The sequence below is a fragment of the Heptranchias perlo genome, chromosome 7 (genome assembly GCF_035084215.1).
Source record: "Heptranchias perlo isolate sHepPer1 chromosome 7, sHepPer1.hap1, whole genome shotgun sequence".
NCBI classification, from domain to species: domain Eukaryota; kingdom Metazoa; phylum Chordata; class Chondrichthyes; order Hexanchiformes; family Hexanchidae; genus Heptranchias; species Heptranchias perlo.
In genome coordinates this window covers 49,460,497-49,488,379 of record NC_090331.1, presented here as the reverse complement: position 1 = coordinate 49,488,379, position 27,883 = coordinate 49,460,497, and the positions used below count along the sequence as shown (strand labels likewise).

Here is a 27,883-nt window from a genome sequence, read left to right as displayed (position 1 = left end):
GATGTTTGGAGTGCTACCTGTGCTCTTCTACACATGATTAATGGAAGGCAACCGTGGCGGATGAAGTTTGCTGAAATGCAATGTTTACTTAAGGTGGTAAGCACAACGAATCAATATATGAAAATGATTCTGAAACTGTTATTAAACATAGAAGCCTCATGAGCAAACATTCGGTTTTCCATATGTATGTGAAAGTGTTTAGTAAATGTTGAGCATGTGCCATTTTGAAGACTGACTGTTAACTGCTACACTTTCATCTCTTGAATCTGGATTTCAATTATGCTAAACTGTCTGGATGAAAGAGTTCTCTCTCTGCTGGATGTAAGGGTCCTAGATGAAGTGAGTTTAAAGCAGTCTCAACCCAGTTCGTAGTGGGGATGAATCTAAAAACTAGCCATAATTTGGCACTACCCTCTTTTACAAAAACTGTAAGCATGGCTGATATGGTACATTCAAAAGTAGTTAGTACTCTGCTGAGGATAGGCTCAGCCATTGTTGAGGCAGAATAGAGAGTTTCACTCTGACCTGGGAGTACTTGACGATAACGATGTTAGGTACCAAAAATGGGAAGCTGTTGCTTTCTCTAGCACTCAAATCCCCCATCTTATAAACACAAAAACATTCACACAGAAGTATATATTTTTTAAGAGTAGATGTAATTTACCTAATGCATATCATTTCCAGAAGACAACAAATGTAGTAATATATCTATATACAATAGTTATGTTATATCTAATATTTTAATCAGATGCTGCCAAAATCACAGTAAAAGGGGAGGTAGTTGAGATAATGGATGGGATGAAAATTGATACTTGAAAGGCTGGATATGCTCAAAGTAGATTAGTCACCCGGTCCGGATGGGATGCATCCTAGGTTGCTGTGGGAAGTAAGGGTGGAAATTGCTGAGGTGCTGGCCATAATCTTCCAATCCTCCTTAGATACAGGGGTGGTGCCAGAGGACTGAAGAATTGCAAGTGTTACACCCTTGTTCAAAAAAGGGAGTAAGGATAAACCCGGCAACTATAGGCCAGTCAGTTTAACCTCGGCGGTGGGGAAGCTTTTAGAAACAATAATCTGGAATAAAATTAATAGTCACTTGGACAAGTGTGGATTAACAAAGGAAAGCCAGCACAGATTTGTTAAAGGCAAATCGTGTTTATCTAACCTGATAGAGTTTTTTGATGAGGTAACAGAGAGGGTTGATGAAGGCAATGCGGTTGATGTTGTGTTTATGGACTTTCAAAAGGCGTTTAATAAAGTGCCACATAATAGGCTTGTCAGCAAAATTGAAGCCCTTGGAATAAAAGGGGCAGTGGCAGCGTGGATACGAAATTGGCTAACTGACAGGAAACAGAGAGTAGTGGTGAACGGTTGTTTTTCAGACAGGAGGGAGGTATAAAGTGGTGTTCCCCAAGGGTCGGTACTAGGACCACTGCTTTTTTTGATATATATTAATGACTTGGACTTAGGTGTACAGGGCACAATTTCAAAATTTGCAGACGATACAAAACTTGGAAGTGTAGTAAACAGTGAGCAGGATAGTAATAGACTTCAAGAGGATATAGACAGGCTGGTGGAATGGGTGGACAGGTGGCAGATGAAATTTAATGCAGAGAAGTGCGAAGTGAAACATTTTGGCAGGAAGAACAAGGAGAGGCAATATAAACTAAATGGTACAATTTTAAAGGGGGTGCAGGAACAAAGAGACCTGGGGGTATATGTGCACAAATCTTTGAAGGTGACAGGACAGGTTGAGAAAGTGGTTAAAAAAGCATACTGGATCCTGGACTTTATAAATAGAGGCATAGAGTACAAAAGCAACGAAGTTATCTTGAACCTTTACAAAATACTGGTTCGACCACAACTGGAGCATCGTGTCCAATTCTGGGCACCGCACTTTTGAAGGCCTCATAGAGGGTGCAGAAAAGATTTACTAGAATGGTTCCAGGGATGAGGCACTTCAGTTAGGCTGGAGAAGCTGGGGTTGTTCTCCTTAGAACAAAGAAGGTTGAGAGGAGATTTGATAGAAGTGTTTAAAATCATGACGGGTTTAGATAGAGTAGATAAAGAGAAAATGTTCCCATTGGCGGAAGGGTCGAGAACCAGAGGACACAGATTTAAGGTGATTGGCAAAAGAACCAACGGCGGTGTGAGGAAAAACTATTTTACGCATCGAGTAGATATGATCTGGAATGCGCTGCCTGAAAGGATGGAGAATGCAGATTCAATCGTGGCTTTCAAAAAGGAATTGGATAAATATTTGAAGGGAAAAGATTTGCTGGGCTGCGGGGAAAGAGCGGGGGAATGGGACTAACTGGATTGCCCTAACAAAGAGCCGGCACAGGTTCGATGGGCTGAATGGCCTTCTTCTGTGCTATAATGATTCTATGATTCTATGATTGTATGCTTTTGATTATTAGGACAATCCAATCTCTCCAATTCTGACACTCTACATCTCTACACTATCTCTCCTCACATCTTTCTGCCTTGATCTCCTTCTCTTTGAATATCTTTCTCTCTTAATGCATTCTTCTTGCGCATATTTTTCTCATACATGTCTCTGAATCTGTGTGTATGTTTTTCTTTCTCTGTCTCTTGCTGTACTTCAGTCAAAGTGTTTATTTCAGCATATGTCTCTGCTTCTATATGTAAAAGTGCATGTGTGTCTGTTTCTGTTTCTTTCTTTGTGTGTCTCTTTGTCTCACACTATCTGTATCTTTGTATTTGGCTCAGCATCTATTTGTTTCCTCCTCTGCACTAATAGTTGTGAGTGTTTCCAATTTCATTGTTCTGCTTCTGTTTGGGACCATCTGATCCCTCTCCAATTGCTCATGTCAACATAAAAAGGTAAACATCTTAAACTTGGTTATTGTCTAAAGTGGAGTGAAAGCATTGCCGACAGTCCGATAGTCCTGACCAGAGGCCTGGTCCATTTTGAGGGCCAGGCCTCATTAGCCTCCGGCAGGCAGGTGCAAAACGAGCGCCGCTGGGGCAGCTCATCGTCTCTGGGCTGCCGCAATATCGGGCAGCCCAGCCAGCATTCAGGCTGGAAGAAGGTAGTTCCATGGGGGGAGTCCGTTCGCAGGAAGGGGGAAACCCAGTGTGGCAGCAGCCCAGGTTGTTTTTGTGGAGTCTCCGGAGGAGGAGCAGTCCTGTTCATCATGGCCCCACAAAAATAAGCTAAAACTTACCTATTGGGCTTCTCTTCAGCTGTTCCACTAGACACATGCTCCATCCAGTACTATCCTAAAATGGCAATTGGGGTCCTATGTGCATCATAGGACCCTGATTTGCATATTAAAATGGCTTACTGCGTGAATCAGGATATATCACTTTAAATGTGAAAAGTTCTGTAATTTATCTGTAAAGTGTGCTGTTGTTGGAGAAAATTTCTGAATAGTGACAGAAAAAAGGCTAATTTATCGAGAAGATTTGGTAAGTATCATGGGGGCCGATTTTCGGATGGCCGAGCGGGTGCATTGGGGGCGAGGATGGTTCTGAAAATGGCAGAATCCCAGAGCAGGTTCGGAGCCTGGCTCCAACCCACTCACTTCCGTGTTCCCCAATGACGCGTTCGGGTGCACGTGCAGCTCCCGCGTGCAGGCCTCCCACCGGCAATTAAAGCCGGCGGGATGATCATTTAGATACTTATTTAGGTAGTTGAGGTACTTGACAGACCTCATTGACTGGAGATTTTGGCAGGGGTGCAATTTTGAAAGATCCTCAGTGTGTTTCCCGTGGTGTGGGAAACAGTCCCTATTGGAGCAGACGTGTTTCAGTCAGCAGCCAATGGGAGATGCAAAGGATTTTTTGACAGTTGGGGGGGGAATACCTAATTTATTGCAGCAGGGCACCCTGTCACTTCAAACAAAGTTTTGGCTGCAACACCTTTGTCTTTCCACTCAAAATTATTAATTTATACCCTAAACTCTGCTGTGCAAACACATTTGCCTACTTTGCGGACCCCCTCAAACTCACACCTTCAGGATGGGGGGTGCCGTGGCTGCACTCATCACTTCATCCGAGGACGAGCAACATCACCAGCCTCGCCAGGCACGCCGTCCACCTCCGCAACGTGGAGCTGCACAGCACAGTGCTGTGCCACAGGCACCTGCACAACAGCACAAAGGACACCAACAGAGAGAGCGACGTCGCAGGAGGCACTACCCTCGCCACAGGGTCTACAGACCGAGGCTCAGCATCCTGGACCTCTCTGAGGAGCAGTGCATACGGAGGCTCAGATTCAGTCACCAGGTAGTTGCAGACATCTGCAGCCTCCTTCATGCTGAGCTGCTCCCGGCTGGCCCGAGCAGCAGCATCTTACCTGTCGCTGTCAAAGTCACCACTGCCCTCAACTTCTTCACCTCCGGATCATTCCAGGGTGCCACCGGGGACATCGCTAGGGTCTCTCAGTCGTCTGCACACAAGTGCATAAGGCAGGTCACCAACGACTTGTTTCACAGGGCCTCGCACTATATCAACTTCCCCATGGACGACCTCAGCCAGACGGAGAGGGCAGTGGGATTCCATGCTGTGACTGGCTTCCCACGGGTGCAGGATGTAATCAATTGCACCCATACAGCAATACGAGCACCTCCACACGAGCCAGGACTGTTCATCGACAGGAAGGGCTATCACTCCATCAACACTCAGCTCGTTTGTGACCACTGCAAGAGATTCCTTCACGTGTGCGCCAGATACCCTGGCAGCTGCCACGATTCCTTCATCCTCTGGGAGTCCAACATCCCGCCCCTCTTCCATGCACCGAACACCCGCAAGGGCTGGCTCCTCGGGGACAAGGGATACCCCCTGCACACATGGCTCATGACACCTCTGAGGAACCCCATCACTGAGCAACAGCGTTGATATTACAACAGCCACATTGCTACCAGGTCTATAATTGAACATGCTATAGGGCTGCTCAAGATGTGCTTCAGGTGCCTTGATCGTTCTGGGGGAGCGCTTCAATACGCACCAGACAGAGTGGAACGCACTTGTTCCAGCACCTCGCAAATGTGCTGTTGCCCCTCGATCATTCTCCTTTTAAAGGATGGCCCCCAGGGTTCAGCATCTGTGTCCAGCTGAGCAAAGCTTGAAGAAGAGTGCTCCCACCGAGGCGGACTCTCCACAGCATGTGCAACCCTGACTAAGTGAGGACGGGTGCCCACCGAGGTGTGTGTATCTGCGCTGGTGGATGGCTCGCTCAGATGTGACGGTGCCCTCTCAGAGGCTAGCAGGTCCTCTGAGGAATCGCCCTCCACCGTCACAGCAGTTGCTGAAGGCCCTGTAAGAGAACAGAAGGCAATATTAAGCATGATGACAGATGTTGAGGTGCTGAAGATGGCAAGGCATGTCAACATCATTTGCTATTGTGAGTGCTGAATGTTAAAGTTCTGTCACCAGCCGTTTGTCGGGTGGTAGTCTTGCTGTCCCCGACGGACAGGAGCTCGAGGGTGCTGCTCAATTCAAGAGCCTCCTGCTCCACATCCATGAGGACGACCTGATGTTGCGGTCCCCCTCCGGACTTCGCCCTCTCCCGTACGTTCTGGGCTCTCTTCTCCTATAAGGGGAGAAAGTAGAGAGGCGTAGTGAGGGATGGTGATGTGGCCAACCGCTGAATGCATTGGTTTGGGTGAGGGTGACCGTGAAAGAGATGCATCAGAAGGTGAGTATGAGACAGAGCCATGAGATTGAATGAGGATTGGGTTGAGTGGTAGTGGTGGGATGAGTCCTGGGGAGGTGAGTAAGTGCAGGTAAGATGAGGATGAGGTTTGAGTGGATGTGAGGAGTGATGTGATAGAATAATGTTGGCAGTGCCGAAGGAGTTTTGGGGTGGGGGCGGTGATGTGGAAGACGGAGTGTAGGAGAATGAGTTATTGTACCCACTTTGGCTGACCTAGTTAGGTCATTGAAGCGCTGCCTGCACTGTATCCTGGTGTGGGAGACGTTGCTGCTGCTGGTGACCTCTTCTGCCACACCTCGAGCCACGCCTTCTTGGTGGCAGAGGCAGACCACTTCCTCCCATCCGCCGGGAAGATCTCCCTCCTCCTCCTCCTCACTCCACCCAGTAAGACCTGGAGTGAGGCATCATTAAACCTGAGGGCAGCCTTTCACCTGGGCTGCTTCATGGTGCTGTGTGGTTGTTTGCTGCAGGATCGGTCATTGGGGGACTGCCCCTTTAAATAGGGCTCCTCCAGCTGACAGCCTGTGACGCGGGTGCGCAGTCCATCCGCTGCGCAGCTTTCCGACAGGAAACCCGGAAGCCACATTAAGTGGCTTCAATTTACCCGCGATCGTGTGGGGAACAGATGGATTTTAGTGGGTGCATTATCCACACGTCCAGTCGCCCCCCCCTGCTGCCAACCCAGCTCCCTGGTAATATCGGGGCCATAGTCTCACAGTATGTTACAGCACAGAAGGAGACCATTCAGCCCGTCATGCCTGTGCTGGCTCTTTGAAAGAGCTATCCAACTAGTCCCACTCCCCTGCTTTTTCCCCATAGCCCTGTAATTTTTTTTCGCTTCAAGCATTTATCCAATTCCCTTTTGAAACTTATTATTGAATCTGCAGGGGCATTCTAGATCAACACTGCATAAAAAAATGTTTCCACATGTCGCCTCTGGTTCTTTTTCCAATCACCTTAAATCTGTGTCCTCTGGTTAATGACCCTAGTGCCAACTGGAAACAGTTTCTCCTTATTTATCAAATCCATTCATGATTTTGAACACCTCTATCAAATCTCCCCATAACCTTCTCTACTTTAAGAACAATCCCAGCTTCTCCAATCCCTCCACATAACTGAAGTCCCTCATCCCTGGTACCATTCTAGTAAAACTCTTCTGCACCCTCTCTAAGGCCTTAACATCCTTCCTAAAGTATAGTGCCCAGAACTGGACACAATACTACAGTTGTGGCCTACCCAGGGTTTTATAAAGGTTTAGCGTAACTTCTTTGCTTTTGTACTCTATGCCTCTATTAATAAAGCCCAGAATCCCATATGCGTTTTAAACAGCCTTCTCAACTTGTCCTGCCATCTTCAAAGATTTGTGTACCTTCACCCCCAGGTCTCTCTGTTCCTGTACACCCTTTAAAATTGTACCATTTTGTTTATATTGCCTCTCCTCATTCTTTGTACCAAAATGTATCACTTCACACTTCTCTGCGTTAAATTTCATCTGCCACGCGTCTGCCCATTTCACCAGTATCTCTATGTCCTCCTGAAATCTGTTACTATCTTCCACATTGTTTACCACATTTCCGAGTTTCGTGTCATCTGCAAACTTTGAAATTATACCCTTTATACTCAAGTCCAGGTCATTAATATATATCAAAAAGAGCAGTGGTCCTAATGTCGATCCCTGTTGAACACCACTGTATACTTCCCTCCAGTCTGAAAACATCCGTTCACCACTATTCTCTGCTTTCTGCCCCTTAGCCAATTTTGTATCCATGCTGCCACTGTCCCTTTAATCCCATGGGCTTTAATTTTGCTACTAAGTCTATTATGTGTACTTTATCAAATGCCTTTTGAAAGTCCATATACACAACATCAACCACACTACCCTCATTAACTCTCCCCATTACTTCATCAAAGAACTCAATCAAGTTAGTTAAACACAAATTTCCTTTAACAAATCCGTGCTGACTTTCATTTATTAGCCCATTCTTTTCCAAGTGCCAATTCATTTTGTCCTGGATTATTGTTTCTAAAAATTTCCCCACAACTGACGTTAGGCTGACTGGCCTGTAATTGCTGGGTTTATCCCTCTCTCCTTTTTAAAACAGGAATGTAACATTTGCAATCCTCCATTCCTCTGGCACTGCCCCCATATCGAAGGAGGATTGGAAGATTGTGACAGAGCCTCCTCAATTTCCTCCCTTATTTCCCTCAGTAACGTAGGATGCATCCCATCTGGACCGGGTGACTTTTCTACTTTGAGAACTGCCAACCTTTTAAGTACCTCCTCTTTATCTATTTTTATCCAATCCAATATCACTACTACCTCCCCCTTTACTGTTACATTGGCAGCATCTTCTTCTCTAGAGAAGACCAATGCAAAGTATTCATTTAATACCTCAGCCATACCCTCTGCCTCCAAAAGAAGATCTTTTTTGTCCCTAATCAGCTCCACCCATCCTTTGACTACCCTTTTACTATTTATATGTTTATCAAAGACTTTTGGGTTCCTTTTTATGTTAGCCGCTAATCTAGTCTCATACGCTCTCTTTGCTCCTCTTTTCCCCTTTTTTAGATCTCCTCTATACTTTCTGTATTCAGCTTGGTTCTTTACTGTATTAGGAACCTTTCATTTGTCTTTAGCTTCCTTTTTGTTTCATTTTAATCTCGATGTCTTTAGTCATCCAGGGAGCTTTAGCTTTGGATGTCCTTCCTTTCCCCCTCATGGGACAGTGTCTACTCTGTACCCAAACAGTCTCTTCCTTGAAGGCCTCCCATTGTTCAATTGCTGTTTTGCCTACCAATTTTTCATTCCAATCCACCTGGGCAAGGACCTTTCTTAACTCACTGAAATTAGCCCTCCTCCAGCTGAGTATTTTTACATTTGATTTTTCCTTGTCCTTTTCCATAACTATTCTAAACCTAATGATATTATGATCACTGTTCCCCAAATACTCCCCCACTGAAACATGCTCCACTTGCCCCACTTCATTCTCCACAACTAGATCCAGCACTGCTTCCTTCCTCATTGGGCTGGAAACACACTGATCAAGAAAGTTCTCTTGTATACATTTCATGAATTCCTCCCCCTCTTTGCCCTTTACACTGTTACTGTCCCAGTCTATATTGGGATAATTGAAGTCCCCCATTATACTACTCTATAGTTTTTGCATCTTTCTGTAGTTTACTTGCAAATTTGCTCCTCTATCCCCTTCCCACTATTTGTTGGCTTATAGTATACACCCAGCAGCATAATAGCTCCTCTATTGTTCCTTAATTCAAACTATATAGATTCTGATGTGGAGATGCCGGTGATGGACTGGGGTGGACAAATGTAAGGACTTGCACAACATCAGGTTATAGTCCAACAGTTTTATTTGAAATCACAAGCTTTCGGAGCTTTCCTCCTTCGTCAGGTCACCTGACGAAGGAGGAAAGCTCCGAAAGCTTGTGATTTCAAATAAAACTGTTGGACTATAACCTGGTGTTGTGCAAGTCCTTACATAAATAGATTCTGTCTTTGACCCCTGAACTACATCATCCCTTTCCAGTGCTTTAATAGTATTGGTAAACTTAGTATTAGAGCAGCTCAGATGGGAAGATTTTTATGGGGCCAGGAGGCCGCGTACTGACACAAGGCAGGTAGTCGGATTGGTTTTGGGGGCTGTCTCACGGGGGTCTCATGTTCAGGAAGTGGGGGTCTCCGCAGCACGGGAGGCTGTACTCCTACTCCTCTAGGCCCCGCAAGGAAAGTAAAAAAAAATACCTGTTTGGGCTTCGTCTGGCCCTGCCTTCTCTTCCCACTGTCTTCAGCTAGCGGGAAAGTTACAGCAGATTCCCCACTCAAGCCACCAGTTAAAACTGCGGTCGTGTCCCGATAACGTCATCAGGATCCAACATGCATATGTGATCATAGGAGCAGGAGTAGGCCATTGTCCCCTCCAGCCTCCTCCGCCATTCAATTAGATCACGGTTGATCTGTAAGCTCAGCCCCATATACCCGCCTTTGCTCCAAATCCCTTCCTATCCCAACTAGCAGCCTCCTTGGTAGAGCAGGTTAAAAATCAGAACAGTGAGTTCCTGACAGCTTTTTGGCAGGTAAATAATCTGGGCGGTTTTAACTGCCCACCCAATTGGTTTCCACCAGTATGGGTAGGGTTAACTCGTGCTATTTTCACAAATAGCACGAGTGAAAGTTGAACATTCCTGCAATTTAATTGCCGTTTTATTGACATTAGTGAAAAAATTTTCCTTTGTTTCCATTTTTACAAAAACAGGATTGTCAGCCCCTTTGAAATAAATCTGATGTCTGAGTATTTTTTTAATCAACTGCTTCTGTTTCATTTGAAGGTTTTAAATCAGCCATTTATTTGCATCTGCCTCCATGGTCATTTCAATGTTATTTCTATACTGTAAAATCTGACATTTGGTTTTTCATCATTATAAGAATCTAAATTCTTTCCTTTGTAGATTGTAGAAGAGAGTCCGCCATACTTTGAGATTCCCCCATCATGCCACATTTTGGTGGATAGTCTCATTAAGAGGGGCCTAATGGTGGATCAACACAAGCGACCGTTTGCTGGAACCTTGCGAGATGAAGCTGATGAAGCCTTGGCTCAGAGTAAGAAACAATTTATTAAAGCAGCGTGATTTACATTTTCATTGAAATTTATCTAGTTTCACTCCCATCAGAAGGATATTAAATGACATTTCTAGTGCAGCTTAGCCATTTCTACTGATGTTAAAATGAAATCAAAATGACAGTGTTGTGGTGGTGCAGTATGCTGGAGTTCCGATGTACTGTGAGGAAAAAATTATGGAATGTAAACTTGTATCCACAATTCTCAACAGGATGAGTTCCCAACCTCAGCTGTGCCATCATGAGGAAGAGCCAAATAAAGGACACAGAGATGGAGGGCAAGCCTAAAGTAGAATCAGCCTGGACCGTGCCAGTTGTAGTATGGCATCAGCAAAGGCCAGGCAATGGTGTGTGGACCAGGAACTCTTTTTAAAGAGTAAAACTATATAATAAAATTGGCTTTATTATTTAGCAACCTAGTAGAATCCCCATAGACTAGTATTCAACTTGCCTGGAAATGTTACACAGCTCAAGTGCCTCATATCAGCAAAGTTTACAAGAGTAAATCATTGACAGTCTATGTAAAAATGATTAGTATCTTTGGGGTAATTTTAACCTGTTATTTTAACCACCCGGTTGGGGGCAGATGGGAGGTTAAAATAACAGCTTTTTGAAGCGTGATCACAACTCAGCTCCAATGCGGCCACTTCCAGGTTAAACGTGGACGTGTTTGGATGCGTGCACGCAGCCAAAACCTGGAAGTCGCGTCTCCAATTAATGGCGGTGGGTGGATCATTAAAGGGGCAATTTACCTACTTGAGGTAAGTAATTTTTTGTTAATTCTGAACCTGAAACAAATTTTACTTCACCTGCACAGGTTTCCCATGGCTTCTGAATCATTGAAACGGAGGTGAGATGCAGCCAAAGTTGATTTGGCCCTTTAAACCTGTAATTGACACATATCAATAACAGCTCAGGTACTGCGGCTGGTCTCTCAGTTCTCTCAGGTGAACGTTTGGCTGAAAGTTCTTTGTTTTGGGTCTCTCTTCACTCGTCCAGCCATCAATCAATTAAATTAAAGATTCAGAAAATAATCAACTGTTAACATTCTGCATCAATCTTGAGTATGTGCACAAGCTTATATTTTTTAGGAATGGTGACAAAATCTGAAATATTGTAATATTCTGCAGTCAAGTTACTTAAAAGAACCATAAAATTTTATAACAACTTGGCTCTGTGGGTAATATAAAATTATAGCAATCCAAATATGTTTCTGATTCTCATCCATTCTTTACCCTTGTGTGGTCCATTTCTTCCCTTCTTTTTCTGACTCTCTCTCTCTTTCCATCTTTGGCAATAGGCTTTCCAAAGATATTTATTACATGCTCAGACTCCCACAGCTATTTGGATTGTGTTTCTTCCCACTCCACTTCCAGTAAATACTTCATCCCTTTCTCTAATTTTCTCCTTCTCTATCATATCTGCTCTAATAAATATACTTTCCACCCCAGAGTTCCTAAAGGTCCTTCTATTTCCTCAGCTGAGTCTTCCCTCAGCAGTGGTTGACAGGCCCTTTGATTGAATCCACCACATTTCCCATTTGCAGCAGAAAATAACTGCCAGGGACATCTGTTATTTCATCTTTTAATGTTAATGCTAGTGCTGGTGCTGTTAGGAAGTTCAAAATATGAATGTTACTTATACTGCATTGATCATCAAATCGCTTCTCTCCTGTTCACCCTGGTATATGTTCCTTATTCCTAGCCTGAATCTGGTGCCAGATCTTCATGCTCTCCCCACCAATATGCGGTCAGTAATAAAAAACCTAAAGTTGTTTGTAAACGTAAGGAAGTGTAGAGTACCTTAAAAATACAGCAAGATGTATAATCCTACAAAGAGTAAACGTCAAGGATGCTGGAAAGACACACAGAATCAACAGTAGAATCCTCAGAGCAATAGGCAACCCCAAAGAATGAATCCCAAATAACATGAAGCACAGAAACTAACCAAAAATGACTGAAAAAGTTAATTAACAATTCTGCTTGAATTACAACGGCGGGTGTATGTGTCCTGCAAATAGCTCGGCAAACTTCCAACCTGCCGAGGAAACTACCAATCAGACTTGTTGCTGAGTTCTTGGGAACCATCAAGACACCCCATCCAGAAATCGGATAAATCTCAAGCTCCTGTCTCGTTGCCCTTCTCCCACTCGTCCCTTTCTCCCCCTCACCTGCTTCTCTCCTCCTCCACCTCACCTTCTGCTCTCCCTTTCCCCATCCTTCTGCTCCCTCTCTATTCCTCCCTTCCTTTCATTTTCTTTCTTTACCATCCTCCTCTCCCCTCATCTCTCCCTCACCCCACCCCTCCCCTATCCTCATCCTCTATGTGCCCTTTCTCCTCTCCCCATTCCTCCCCTTCGATGCCTCTCCCTTCCCTACCCTTCCTCTCCCCCTCACTCAGTCTGCCTTATGGTTCTCACCCTCTCACTTTCTCTCACCCCTCCCCTCCATGTCTTGGTTCAATTGTCTCCCTTGGTTGACCTGAAAAGTTTCATTGATTTTGACTCCCCATGTGCAATGCCATGGGAGATCAATGAGCAAAAACTGCAACCAATGAAAAGAAATTTCTCCCCTGCAGCACCACCATTGCATCACTTTCGACATCCCCCGGTAGAACAATAAATGTGGCCCCCATTCAACTCAGCAAAAAAAAACAAATCAAACCCCACCCACTGAGCACAAATTGGGAACCAAGCCAATGAGCATATATCTGAGAACAACCCCCCAAAAAATGACCATAAGCCCAAATCCATCCCCACTGCATAGGACCACAAACACATAGCAAAAATTCCAGGATAGGACAACAAACCTTCTCCTCCCCACCACTGAGCAGAAATTCTGGCATAAACTCTCATTCACCCCCAACCACTCCCATCTCAGAAATTGCTGGTTAGGATTTAAATCAACATTCACCCCGAGACCCTCCTCCCCTCCAATGGCTGAGGCCCCACACACTGGCCGAGACCCCCCACAATGGTCCTAAGCCTTCCTGATGGCCGGAACCCCCCCCACCGATGGCCGAGACCGCCCCCAATGGCCAACCCCCCACCGATTGCCGAGACCCCGCCCGATGACCGAGACCCTCTGATAGCCAAGACCACCCCCGATAACTGAGACCACCCCCATGCGATGTCTCTGATCCCCGCCCCCCAATCTCAGACTTACTTGGCATCCGCCCCCAGGCTGCTTTCCCTCCCGAAAAGGCAGCCAGCCTGTCAATCTGGCTGGCTGGCACACGTGAAACAAGGAAGCAAAAATAATTGCCTTCAATTGAGTGGTGATCGCAGATTCCGATGCACTCACTTGACTTCCAGGTTTCCCACGCGAAAACCTACCTAGCCACTGAATTTTCCAAGTAAAAATTATGCCCTTTGATGTTTTTATTCAGATTGCCCTGTGTATATTTTGATAACATATTTACAAATAAATATGTCATTTGTCTCTTTTCTATTGTTATTTATCTACTTCTCCCATCCATTCATCGGTTTATCATTTTTCTTTGTTTTGTATCTCCAAGTTTTTCTTTCCATTCTCCTCCTTTAGTTGGTTTTGTTCTTCTGGCTTTACAGACTTACTCCACTTCTTCTCCTTATTTTTCCATCATTGTTGTTTTACTCTCTCCATCTCCTTTTGTTTATCTTTCTTTTTCAGTTTAACTGTTCCAGTGCAGCTACAACAGTGGCATATACCAATAATGTGGAAAATGCTAGAGGAGAGGTGAGAGTATCTGCCCTTGATATCAAGGCAGTATTTACCAAGCATGACACCAAGGAACTAGAAAAACTGAGGTCAATAGGAAAACAGTCCAAATGGTTGGAGTTGTACCTGATACATTTGAAGATAGTTGTGAGTGTCAGCGACTAATCATAGCGGCCCCAGGATATCACTGTGGGAGTTTCTCAGAGAAATGTCCTTGGCCTAACCATCTTTAGTTGCTTTATCAATGACCTTCCCTCTGATATAAGGTCAGCTGTGTGGCTGTTTACTAATGATTCCACAGTATTAAGCTCCATTCACAACTCCTCCGATAATGAAGCAGCCTATGCCAGCTTACATCAGGACCTGGATAACATTCAGGCTTAATTCAGATAAGTGTTAGGTAACATTTGTGCGTCTAAGTGCCAGGCAATGACCATCTCCAACACAAGAAAGCCCAATCACCTCACCCTGATCTTCAAAGACACCACCATTGCTAAGTCTCCCATCATCAACATCTTGGGGGCCATTGTTGACCAGGCGCTTAACTGTACCGGCCATACCCACACCATATCTACAAGGCTGAGGCTGTATATTCTGTGATGAGTGGCTCACCTCCTGACTCTACAGGGCACAAGTCATGAGTGTGATGGAATACTCACCACTTGCCTGATGGGTGCAGCTGCAACAACACTCTAGAAGTTCAACACCACGCAGAACAAAGCAGTCACCTTGATCAGTGCCCCTGCCACTAGACTCAAAATCTACCCCCTCTATCACTAACGTACTGTGATAATAGTATGTACGATCTACAGGTTGCACTGCAGCAATTCACAAAAGTTTCTTTGACAGCGCCTCCCACTCCCGCAACCTCTACCACCAAGAAGGGCAAGAGCAGCAATGTCACAAGAACACCATTATCTCCAAATTCCCCTCCAAGTCACATAACATCCTGACTTGGACTTTTATTGTCACTCCTTCATTGTCATGGACCATTATCCTGGAATTCCCAACCAAACACTGTTATCAGAGCTGGGTACGGTAGCATAGTGGTTATGTTACTGGACTAATAAGCCGGAGTCACGAGTTCAAATCCCACCACAACAGCAGTGGGGAATTTAAATTCAATTAATCAAATAAAAATCTGGAATTAAAATACCAGTATCAGTAATGGTGGCCATGAAACTACTGGGTTGTTGTAAAAACCCATCTGGTTCACTAATAGTCCTTCAGGAAAGGAAACCTGCCGTCCTTACCCGGTCTGGCCTATATGTGACTCCAGACCCACAGCAATGTGGTTGATTCTTAATTGCCCTCTGAAATGGCCTAGCAAGCCACTCAGTTGTAAAATCTCGCTTAAAAAATGTCATAATAAGAATAAAACCGGACGGACCACAAGGCACCGGACAAGGCAAACCAAGCCCAGTTGACCCTGCAAAGTCTTCCTCACTAACATCTGGGGACTTGTGCCAAAATTGGGAGAGCTGTCCCACAGATTAGTCAAGCAACAGCCTGACATAGCCATGCTCACAGAATCATGCCTTTCATCCAATGTCCCAGACTCTTCCATCACCATCCCTGGGTATGTCCTATCCCACCGGCAGGACAGACCCACCTGAGGTGGCAGTACAGTGATATACAGTCAGGAGGGAGTGGCCCTGGGAGTCCTCAACATTGACTCTGGATCTCATGGCATCAGGTCAAACATGGGCAAGGAAACCTCCTGCTGATTACCACCTACCGCCCTCCCTCAGCTGATGAATCAGTCCTCCTCCATGTTGAGAAGCAGCAAGGGCACAGAATGTACTCTGGGTGGGGGACTTCAATGTCCATCACCAAGAGTGGCTCGGTAGTACCACTACTGGCCGAGTCATGAAGGACATAGCTGCCAGACTGGGCCTGCGGCAGGTGGTGAGGTCCTCACCAATCTCCTTTCGCAAATGCATCTGTCCATGACAGTATTGGTAGGAGTGACCACCGTACAGTCCTCGTGGAGACGAAGTCCCATCCTCGCACTGAGGATACCATCTAACGTGTTGTGTGGCACTACCACCGTGCTAAATGGGATAGATTCAGAACAGATCTAGCAGCTCAAAACTGGGCATCCATGAGGCACTGTGGGCCAGCATCAGAATTGTATTCCAGCACAATCTGTAACATCATGGCCTGGCATATTCCTCACTCTACCATTACCATCAAGCCAGGGGATCAACCCTGGTTCAATGAGGAGTGTAGAAGAGCATGCCAGGAGCAGCACCATGTGTACCTAAAAATGAGGTGCCAACAGGCTGAGTGCACTGGATACAGCAAAGGCTATGGGCCCCGACAACATCCCGGCTGTAGTGCTGAAGACTTGTGCTCCAGAACTAGCTGTGCCACTAGCCAAGCTGTTCCAGTACAGGTATGTCCTGTCCACAAAAAGCAGGACAAATCCAATCTGGCCAATTTCCGCCCCATCAGTCTACTCTTAAACATCAGCAAAGTGATGGAAGGTGTCATTGACGGTGCTGTCAAGCGGCACCTGCTCACCGATGCTCAGTTTGGGTTCCGCCAGGACCACTCGGCTCCAGACCTCATTACAGCCTTGGTCCAAACATGGACAAAAGAGCTGAATTCCAGAGGTGAGGTGAGAGTGACTGCCCTTGACATCAAGGCAGCATTTGACCGAATGTGGCACCAAGGAGCCCTAGTAAAATTGAAGTCAATGGGAATCAGGGGGAAAACTCTCCAGTGGCTGGAGGCATACCTGGAACAAAGGAAGATGGTCATCTCAGCCCCAGGACATTGCTGCAGGAGTTCCTCAGGGCAGTGTCCTAGACCCAACCATCTTCAGCTGCTTCTTCAATGACCTTCCCTCCATCATAAGGTCAGAAATGGGGATGTTCGCTGATGATTGCACAGTGTTCAGTTCCATTCGCAACCCCTCAAAAAATGAAGCAGTCCGAGCCCGCTGGCAGCAAGACCTGGACAACATGCAGGCTTGGGCTGATAAGTGGCAAGTAACATTCGTGCCAGACAAGTGCCAGGCAATGACCATCTCCAACAAGAGAGAATCTAACCACCTCCCCATGTCATTCAATGGCATTACCATCGCCGAATCCCCCACCATCAACATCCTGGGGGTCACCATTGACCAGAAACTTAACTGGACCAGCCATATAAATACTGTGGTTACAAGAGCAGGTCAGAGGCTGGGTATTCTGAGGTGAGTGACTCACCTCCTGACTCCCCAAAGCATTTCCACCATCTACAAGGCACAAGTCAGGACTGTGACGGAATACTCTCCACTTGCCTGGATGAGCGCAGCTCCAACAACACTCAAGAAGCTCGACACCATCCAGGACAAAGCAGCCTGCTTGATTGGCACCCCATCCACCACCCTAAATATTCACTCCCTTCACCACCGACGCACAGTGGCTTCAGTGTGTACCATCCACAGGATGCGCTGCAGCAACTCACCAATGCTTCTTCGACAGCACCTCCCAAACCCGCGACCTCTACCACCTGGAAGGACAAGAACAGCAGGCACATGGGAACAACACCACCTGCGCGTTCCCCTCCAAGTCACACACCATCCCGACTTGGAAATATATCGCCGTTCCTTCATGGTCGCTGGGTCAAAATCCTGGAACTCCCTTCCTAACAGCACTGTGGGAGAACCTTCACCGCACGGACTGCAGCGGTTCAAGAAGGCGGCTCACCACCACCATCTCAAGGGCAATTAGGGATGGGCAATAAATGCTGGCCTCGCCAGTGACGCCCACATCCCATGAACGAATTTTTAAAAAAGCACTATCACCACAAGGACTGCAGTGGTTCAAATGGAAGGCCTTTCAGCATCTTCTGACAGCAACTAGGGATTGCCTATAAATATGGCCTTGACAGGAACACCCACATCCTGAGAACAAAGTAAATTTCAAAAAAACATGTTTGGGTGGAGTCAGAGTCACTGTACTGGAAACTGCAGGTTGGGCTCAATAAATGTACAGATCCAGCTAGCATTTATTAACTATGAACTAGAATGGCTCACATGAAGGCCTGCACTGAAGTCAAGCATGTGGAAGGCCCAAAAATATCAGATTTTATCTGGGGGCCAGTTTTCAGCAGGTGAGTTTTGATTTCAGCTATAAATTCACCCACTCCAAAAAAAAATGAGGCCCGCGTCACATTTAAGTGCCGTTGGCCGACTTCCCATTGTGTGGGGCGGGGAGAGGCACAAATTTGTAAGGCCCAGAGGCGGCTTGCCAACAGCAGGTAAGTCTGCGGGAACAGCTGCCGGGCCATCCCACAGGGTCCCCACGATCGTGGGAGTGGTGACTGTGGCGGGGACGCCTAAGGTTTCCTTGCGAGGCCTAGAGAAGCGTTCCTACTATTCGTGGCCCCACAAGGAAATTAATTTTTGACTCTATTTTAGCCTCTATAGCAGAGGTGTATGAACTACCTAACAATCCAGCTCACAAAGAGCAGGTAATTCATTTCATTTGTGCTTATATTTCTTAGTTACTGATTTGTCCTGTTTGAACTTCTTGCTCTTGGAGGTTTGGAAAGAGGTGTTCTTAGCCCTATTACCTGATTGTTGGATGAATCCTAAATCAGAACACCAAGACTAGTTGGTGTAGGCAAATTAATAGGGATATTGATTTAAGGTTTATTGGGCCCCTGAGGTTCCATGGTAAACACTAAACAAATCCACAGAGACTAAAAGTTAGACATTCTTGTTCAGTGAGCTGTATAGAAAGGAGGGCCACCGTTAGATGATAATGACTAACTACAATAATTATGTCTTGTTCTTGCCAGTTTCAGGTCTTCAGTTCATCTTTGGGGAGCAGTATGCTGAAGTAACCTCTCCACCGTGCAATGAAAATATGTCTGAGACACCACAATATTCTTTTAGTACCACGTCCACTCTTAATCTACTCTCCGTTCTAGAAGGTTTAGCTGACCCATCTCCAGGATCTGATCTTCCTCCAGAATGTGAGGATAAAGTAAATCAAGTACAAACCCCACAAATTATGGAAGAAACATCTTGTGAAAAGGGGCAAAGTCCACAAGAAAAAATAAAGAATGCTACAGAAAAAGACAAGCCTTGTGGTACTAATATTGAAAATCAAGCTTCAACTTTAAAAATGAATCAGCAACTATGCCACAGAAAAGTAAAGTGTTTCCATACGTGTCCGACACAATTGCAGCAAAAACAGAGAAATGAAGATCCTAATCAGCTGCTAAAAGGTATGTTAGTGCTCAAAATAGATTTAACAGTCGCCAGATAAAAATGCACTGCGGTGATAATCTGTCTGCTGGTAATTCTAAGGCCCAGTTTGCACCATGCTGATAATGTCCATTTAGACATAAAAGTTCAATTAGGTTGTGGTAATGCTAATTACATTTTACAGTGTAGGTTTAACAGAGCAATAACATTTTAACACTGGTGGCTTAACAGGAATTCGATCAATTATTTGGGGAGAGGGTGAGGTGAGAGGAAAAATTCAATTTATTTAAGCCAGACTGCAATTCTCTAATCATAATGCAGCATGTTTACCTAAATAACTTTACTCACACAGACCAAATCCTAATTTAATGCAATGAAATTCACATTTCTCTCATGCACATTATGGGACTAAAACCCTACTGTACCCTAATGGATAGTAAATCAATAATCATCAATACAGAGGAATGGCAAACACATTACAGAGGATAAAACCCGTGGTCTGGATGGATTGTATCCGCGCATATTAAAAGAAGTTAGGGAAGAGATAGCAGATGCACTATTACATATGTACATACAATCTGTATTAATGACTTAGATGAAGGGATTGAGTGTAATGTATCCAAGTTTGCTGACGATACAAAGGTAGGTGGGAAAGTATGCTGTGGGGAGAACACAAAGGGCTCAATTTTCAAACTGAGGGTTGGGGAGGGGGGCATTGAAAATTGCCCCCATTTTAGACCTGCCCCTATCCCGCTCATTTCCGGTTTTCACCGAGGCGGGAAGAGGGACAGGCAACCAACTCGATCCCAGGAGGCGGGTCAGGCCTTAAAACCTTTCAAGGAGGCTTTGGGCCTCCATTTTTCTGGACTTCCCGATTTGAACCTCAGGGGTGGGCCGGGGGGTGGGGGGGCGGTGGGATTTCCAGGCCTTCTGTTTTATGCCTCGTGAAAGGAGGCAAGAAGGCCCGAGACTAACAGTTGGTGTCTGGAACGGCACAGCTTATGGACCCAGAGGACAAAGAGTGCTTCCCTCAGACCCAACAAGCCTATCTCCACCAACTATCGCAGACCCCGCCCGATCGCGGACCCCCAACCCCGATCCTCCCCCCCCACTCCAATCCTCTGACCCCCAACCCCGATCCTCCCAACCCTAATCCTCCCTCCCACTCCGATCCTCCGACCCCGATCGTCCCACCCCCGATCCCGTCCTCCCCCCCACTCCGATCCTCTGATCCCCGACCCCGATCCTCCCGCCCCCGATCCTCCCTCCCTCTCTGATCCCCCGACCCCGATCCTCCTCCCCCTCAACAATCGCGGACCCCCGATCCCGACGTCATCTCCATAACTGACCCCGATCCCTCCCCCCATGACTCACGACCCCGTGCCAACCCATGCCCACCCATGCCCATATGCCCACCCATGCCCCGTACCCACCCATCGCCCTGTGCCCATCTATGCCCCATGCCCTTGTGCCCACCCATGCCACCCGTGACCCCCTCCCATCAATACAAACAAAGACTTACCTGAATACGTCTTCTCCCTGGCTGATCTCCCATCTGACTGAGGGCAGCCTGTCAATCAGGCCGATCAGACGGACGGGAAACCGACAAAAAAAAGACGTCCTTACGTCAAAATTGTAAGTACATCTGGGTAACCCATACTAATGGGTTTCCCGTCCTCAATCTGACCCTCCCCCGCCCCCTTCCCAGCTCGGTTTTACAATTGAACCCAAAGAGTCTGTGAAGGGTTATAGACAGGTTAAGTGAATGGGCAAGAAGGTGGCAGATGGAGTATAATGTAGGGAAATGTGAGGTTATTCACTTTGGTAGGAAGAATAAAAAAACAGAATATTTTTTAAATGGTGAGAAATTATTAAATGTTGGTGTTCAGAGAGATCTGAGTGTCCTCATACAAGAAACACAGAAAGTTAGCGTGCAGGTACAGCAAGCATTTAGGAAGGCAAATGCATGTTGGCATTTATTGCAAGGGGGTTGGAGTACAAGTGTAAGGAAGTCTTGCTACAATTGTACAGGGCTTTGGTGAGACCACACCTGGACAGTTTTTGTCTCCTTATCTAAGGAAGGATATACTTGCCTTTGAGGTGGTGCAACAAAGGCTCACTAGATTGATTCCTGGAATGAGAGGGTTGTTCTATGAGGAGATATTGAGTAGAATGGGCCTATACTCTCTGGACTTTAGGAGAATGAAAGTTGATCTCATTGAAACATATAAGATTCTGAGGGGGCTTGACAGGGTAGATGCTGAGAGGTCGATTCCCCTGGCTGGACGAATCTAGAACTAGGGAGCATAGTCTCAGGATAAGGAATCGGCCATTTAAGACTGAGATGAGGAGGAATTTCTCCACTCAGAGGATTGTGAATTTTTGGAATTCTCTACCCCAGAGGGTTGTGGATGCTGAGTCATTGAGTACATTCAAGAATGAGATAGATAGATTTTTAGGGGAATCCAGGGGTATGGGGATTGGGCGGGAAGTGGAGTTGAGGCCAAAGATCAGCCATGATCTTATTGAATAGCGGATCAGGCTCGAGGGGCAGTACGGCCTACTCCTGCTCCTATTTTTTATGTTTTTATGTGTAAGAATTCATTAGAAAAGGGAATAGTGCCAGAGGACTGGTGGACAGCTAATGTAATTCCTGTATTTAAAAAGGGGGATAGAACCAGTCCAGGGAACTATAGACTAATTAGCTTAACATCTTTAGATTCTTATTTCCCAAGCAGTATGTGGCTCCTTTATTCTTCCTATCAAAATGTAATACCTCACACTTACCTATATTGAAATTAATTTGCCAATTACATGCCCTTTCTGCAAGTTTATTAATGTCCTACCGTATTTTGTCACAGTCCTCCTCGGTATTAATTAAACCCCCCGTTTGGCATTGCAAATGTTACATTCCTGTTCAAAAATGGGGAGATGAATAACACTGGTAACTACAGGCAAATCAGCCTAACATCGGTGGTGGGCAAACTTTTAGAGACAGTAGTTCGGGACAAAATTAATTGTCACTTGTAAAGACATGTGTTGATAAATGACAGCCAGCATGGATTTTGTAAAGGCAAATCATGTCTGACAAACTTGATTGAGTTCTTTGATGAAGTAACAGAGAGGGTTGATGAGGGTAGTGTGGTTGATATTGTGTATATGGACTTTCAAAAGACGTTTGATAAAGTACCACATAATAGACTTGTTAGCAAAATTGAAGCCCATGGGGTTAAAGGAACTGTGGCAGCATGGATACGAAATTGGTTAAGGGACAGAATGCAGAGAGTAGCGGTGTTTTTTCAGACTGGAGGGAAGTATACATTGGTGTCCCCCAGAGGTCGGTATTAGGACCACTGCTCTTTTTGATATATATTAATGACCTAGACTCGGGTGTGCAGGGCATAATTTCAAAGTTTGCAGATGACACGAAATTTGGAAATGTAGTAAACAGTGAAGATGATAGTAGCAGACTTCAGGAGGACATAGACAGACTGGTGAAATGAGCAGACACATGGCAGATGACATTCAATTCCGAGAAGTGTGAAGTGATACATTTTGGTAGGAAGAATGAGGAGAGGCAATATAAACTAAATGGTACAATTTTAAATGGGGTGCAGGAACAGAGACACCTGGGGTGCACGTACACATATCTTTGAAGATGGCAGGACAAGTTGATAAGGCTGTTAGAAAAGCATCTGGGATCCTTGGCTTTATAAATAGCTGCATAGAGTACAAAAGCAAGGAAGTTACGTTAAACATTTATAAATAACTGGTTAGACCTCAGCTGAAGTATTGTGTCCAATTCTGGGCACCACAATTTAGGAAGGATGTCAAGGCTTTGTAGAGGATGCAGGGGAGATTTACTAGAATGGTACCAGGGATGAGGGACTTCAGTTATGTGGAGAGATTGTTCTCTTTAGAGCATAGAAGGTTAAGGGGAGATTTAATAGAGGAGTTCAAAATTTTGAGGGGTTTTGATAGAGTACATAGGGAGAAACTGTTTTCAGTGGCAGCACAATTGGTAACCACAGGATACAGATTTGTCTATGTCACATAAAGGTAGAATCATAAAATCATACACCAAAGAAGGAGGCCATTCAGTCCATTGTGCCTGTGGCGGCTCTTTGAAACAGCTATCCAATTAGCCCCACTCCCCTGCTCTTTCCCTATAGCTCTGCAAATTTTTCCTTTTCAATATTTACCCAGTTCCCTTTTGAAAGTACTATTGAATCTGCTTCTACCACCCTTTCAATCAATGCCAGATCATAACAACTCATTGCATAAAACAATTTCTCCTCATATCCCCTCTGGTTCCTTTGCCAATTACCATAAATCTGCACTGGGTGATTCACCGAGCACAAATAAGCTGGAGGAAGTGCAGGTGGAAAGGATGGCCCAGGAAACAGTTCCAGCTCTGGTGAAGAGGACAGAGATGCAGATTTCAGCATTCAACCTTTAAAAGAAGGATGATTTCTGTGTACCTGTACCAGCAATTGCTGAATGCATTGCACAGCCTGCCAGTGTCTTCCGTAGCATGTCAGAGAGTGTGGAAGAGTCCACTACCAACTTGTCTGGCGCATGGCATCAACATTCTGCAGTCATCAATGGAATGTGTGGTCACTTGAATGGGTGCTACAGCTGGATCCTCCATGCAGGATTCTCTGGCACAAGCAATAGATTCCCTGAGGGATTCTCATAACTGGGGCCACGAACACGCTGGGCTCCATCATCTCCTCAGCCTTGAGCAGGCTGGGAAATCGAATGGATAGGGATTTCAATCGGATTACAGGTCTCCCACTGTGTGTTCTCCTGCAGAGCAGCTGAGCTGCAGCACCGTAGCAGTGCAGTCCTGCTATGAGAAGGGAACATGTGCCAAGTCTCAGGATGACGGCACGCCTGGACCCTCGCAACCCTCTCAACCAATGCCCACACTGGTGCCAGGAAGCCAGCTGGGCCAAATTGCCTGGCAGTCTGTAGTAGGGCCCTCTCAGGCTTGAGCTTGTCAACCACGAACATCTCAAGATTCTTGACTGAGCCATAGCAATTTTCTACCTCCCATGATGCAGCTACTTGGGGAGCACCTCACAGGAGTACTGTACTAGCTAAGAGAGCACAGGACAGGCATTAAGGGCTCACACCAGAGTGATAATTGGTATAATACATTTGTATAAGGCTGTAAAATGATCATCCCTTTTGAAATCTTTGCAGAGAGTGTTCCTATAGTAGCTGATGGCCCTGCAATGTTAGTTGATACGAATAACAATGTTGGTCTTTGGGCAGATGTAGTTTGTTTGACAGTGGAAAGACTTGGACAGATGTTGGACATGGCTTTTAATGCAGGGTAGCAGGGATTGTTCAGCTGATGTCCTCTTCAATGAGCAGCTGCCAAAGAGTTCTGGCCGCAGGCAACTGTTGGACCCCTCCCACTTCGTCGCTATTCTCTATATCATCAGTGTTGTTTCACTCATCATGCTGAATGTCCTTGTCAAATGGTGGTGTGAAATGTTGTCCCCATTGCAAAGCAATGTACTGCAGCATACTGCAAGCCATTATCATACGGAACACTCTTCATGAGCTGTATTGCAGGACACCAGCATATCTGTCCAGGCAGGGGAATCGTTGCTTGAGGAATCCAATGGTCTGCTCAATAAGGGCTCTAGTTCATCCCTGGATCTGATTGAAGTGCAGTTTGGCCACTGAGTGTGGGTTGCTGAGAGAAATCATAAGCCAAGTGTATGGGAGATAGCCCTTATCCTTAAGCAGCCACCCTCTCACTTGCTAAGCGGGGTCAAAGATTTGGGGGATGGAGGATTGGCGCAAGATAAAAGTGTCATGGCGGTGCCAGGATAGTGGGCACAGACCTGCATGATGCACTCCTGGTGATGCATTACCGGAGTGGAAGTCCCTGCAATTTTTGACGGCATTGGACTAATTTGAAGGAGCCCACAGGGTGACGTGGGTGAAGTGAATGATGCCCTGGACTTGGAGGATTCCTGCAATCTGAGCAAGCCCCACAGCCCTATTCTGCTGCTTCCGGACATCCATGGGGAAAGTGATGAAAGTGTTCACTCCAGCAAACATGCAATCAGTCACCTGTTTAATGCAAGCATGAACTGCAGATTAACTGCTGTTGCTGATATTCCCTGTGGCATCCTGGAAGGAGCCGGAGGCAAAAAAGTTGAGGGCTGCAGCAGGCAATGCTGTACTACCTGTGGCAGTGGGTTGCAGGTGTTGTTGCAGGAAGTGAAACAACGCTGTGACAGTCTCCCTAGAGAAACACTGCCTCATTAGGCACAGAGAAGTGCAAGTATGTTGTTCTGGGCCGAACCACTCTCTTGGGAGGGTAAGGATTCCTTCAAACATGTCTCCTTCTATTTGCTGTCCCTGCAGCTGTGTTTGTTCCTTTCTCCTGAGCCCATCCTCCTCCTCTTCCTCCTCTTCTTGGCAGAGTGGAATTGCCAGAAGGATCAGCATAATGAAAGAAATGCGTTGCCAGAAGCCCCTTGAGTTGATTACATTCTAGAACCACTATAAGCACTTTGAAATGGTCTAAGTTACCAAAAAACACAATTTAATAGAAGCAAAATGTTTCCCAAAATTTTCCAGCATTATACCTGAGAGCAGCCAAGAAACCCTTTAAGCATTGCTGGAAATAGTTGCCTCCCAACTTGTACTGCCCATGGTTTGTGGGTGGATTGAGGATCCTGGTGACAGCAATGCAGTTGGAGGCCAAAATGACATATAATTTACATATATGCATTAGGCTTCCGCCTGTTTCTGGTGGGAGTGCTGGCTGCCTACATTGGGGCCTGCTCGAAAATCACATTAGGCAGCAAGTATGTAATAAATTTATAAAGATTTTCATATCATTACGCTAAAAAACAGTGGTAGTAAGATGAAAATCACCCCATCATCTCAGGTGACATGGATGTTGGCCCCACAATTCCCATAGAAAGGTTCTGCCAACTATGTCCAGCCTAGCTGCATAATATCACGCAGACAAAACGAGTCAAAATACTGTTGTCCACGGTCTGCTTGGGCCGTCATTATGCTCCTCTGGAAGGCTCTGGGAATATGACGAATCTGACATCTGCTCTTATGGCTGACTTATCCCCTCATTAGCTGGTGCACAATATCTTCAAAATTTGAGGTGCCTCCGCATAGACACTCTGGAAGATCTAGCAACAGATTATAGGGGTGAAATTGACTTATTGGGAAAGAAAATCGAGCGAGGTGTCGATTCGCTATTGCCCATTTTGTGCTACCACCCAAGGCCAATTACAGTCTCCAAATCTCCTGACTGGAAAGATATTTTACCACAGATGCAGATGACATCAACTCCTCACCACTGCATTCCTGGCCCACTGGTGCCTCAGTGGTATCTGCCACTGCAATGGCTGGAAAACAACTCATTACAGGACACTCAAAAGGACTATATAAAACTTAGTTATGTACACACATACAGCGAAAGTGGAGACAGACATCCTCATTTGCAATTTTGGAACAAACCTGCAAATGCAGATGAAGCAATCACTGATCATTGCATGTATATTAGACTTTCAAGCTTGTTTTGAGATACTACATAAGTTACATTTATTTACCTTCATTGCACAGACCTTTTCAACTTGCTCCAGCCAAGGTAGACTTTTCTTTGGAGAAATAAAACCACAACAATGTCATTTAGATTATTGAGCACTGCTTTTTTAGTAAATTTTTTCACGTCATTGATCCTTTTCCGACAACCATCAATTCAATGAAACTTTGGAACCTGTGGTTTTAGTTATTATTGTCCATATTTTTATCCTTTCTGCTGGAGTTGATAGCAGTATAATTGTTTCAAAGAAAATATTTTGATATTTGACCAAATGTTTAATGAGAGTAAACAACTCAGACTGTTCAACATTTGTTTCCATCTGGATTCATGTTGTGCCTTTACCACTGCCGGCATATCATAGTCATTTGCACTCTTTAGTCTATTATAGTAAGTAATGGGACTTTGGAGTGGTAGATTTTAATGATGGCAAATATCTTCTGATTGAGTGTCTTAATTTGCTGTTGGTGAATCTGGTTTGTGGGAATTGCCACATTCATGCTTGACCAGTAAGTATTGCCCTATTATCACCAGGATGGAGTCTAAAGTATTGTAATAACTGCAAGTTGAATTATAACATGGACCTTCATAATAATCCTTAATTACCTTTCTTTATTATTCTTTTATCTTATGATTAATAAAAATGATGGCAAAAGCAATTATTTTCCTTTCAGACTTCTACCGAGGGATTCTGCCTCACAACTGATCATTGGCTAGATTTAATGGACACACGATCTGATGTTATATTTTGTAAGTATCATCTGAGACAGAAAATGACTAGAAACTGGTGAACAGCTGCTGGTGTGATAGCAGTAACTTTCATGTGACGGTACTTGTATTTTTTTGATAATGTTTTAGATAAGATTTCATCTGTTGGCAGTTGGTAGGTTGGAACTCATCATTTCCACAGAAAATTGATCCATTTTGGCTTAGGGGTTATTTGTATTTAATATTGTGACAATACATTTAATTATCATGCAACTTCCTGTACTGGTCTCTTCACCCAATTATCAGTTTTCTCCCCCCACATGTGCATCAGAAGCATATGCAAAGAAAAACTGCAGCCAATATA

General features: G+C 45.2%; 1 protein-coding gene across 1 annotated transcript; it reads left to right on the top strand.

Annotated features, from left to right (window-relative positions):
* Window positions 1–27,550, top strand: LOC137323301 (mitogen-activated protein kinase kinase kinase 14-like). The gene is made up of 4 exons (XM_067986793.1): window positions 1–96; window positions 10,148–10,298; window positions 18,809–19,240; window positions 27,486–27,550. Exons 1-4 carry the CDS (start codon window positions 34–36, stop codon window positions 27,515–27,517), a joined length of 678 nt encoding a protein of 225 aa, XP_067842894.1. The 5' UTR covers window positions 1–33; the 3' UTR covers window positions 27,518–27,550.
* Window positions 27,551–27,883: the final 333 nt, after the last annotated feature.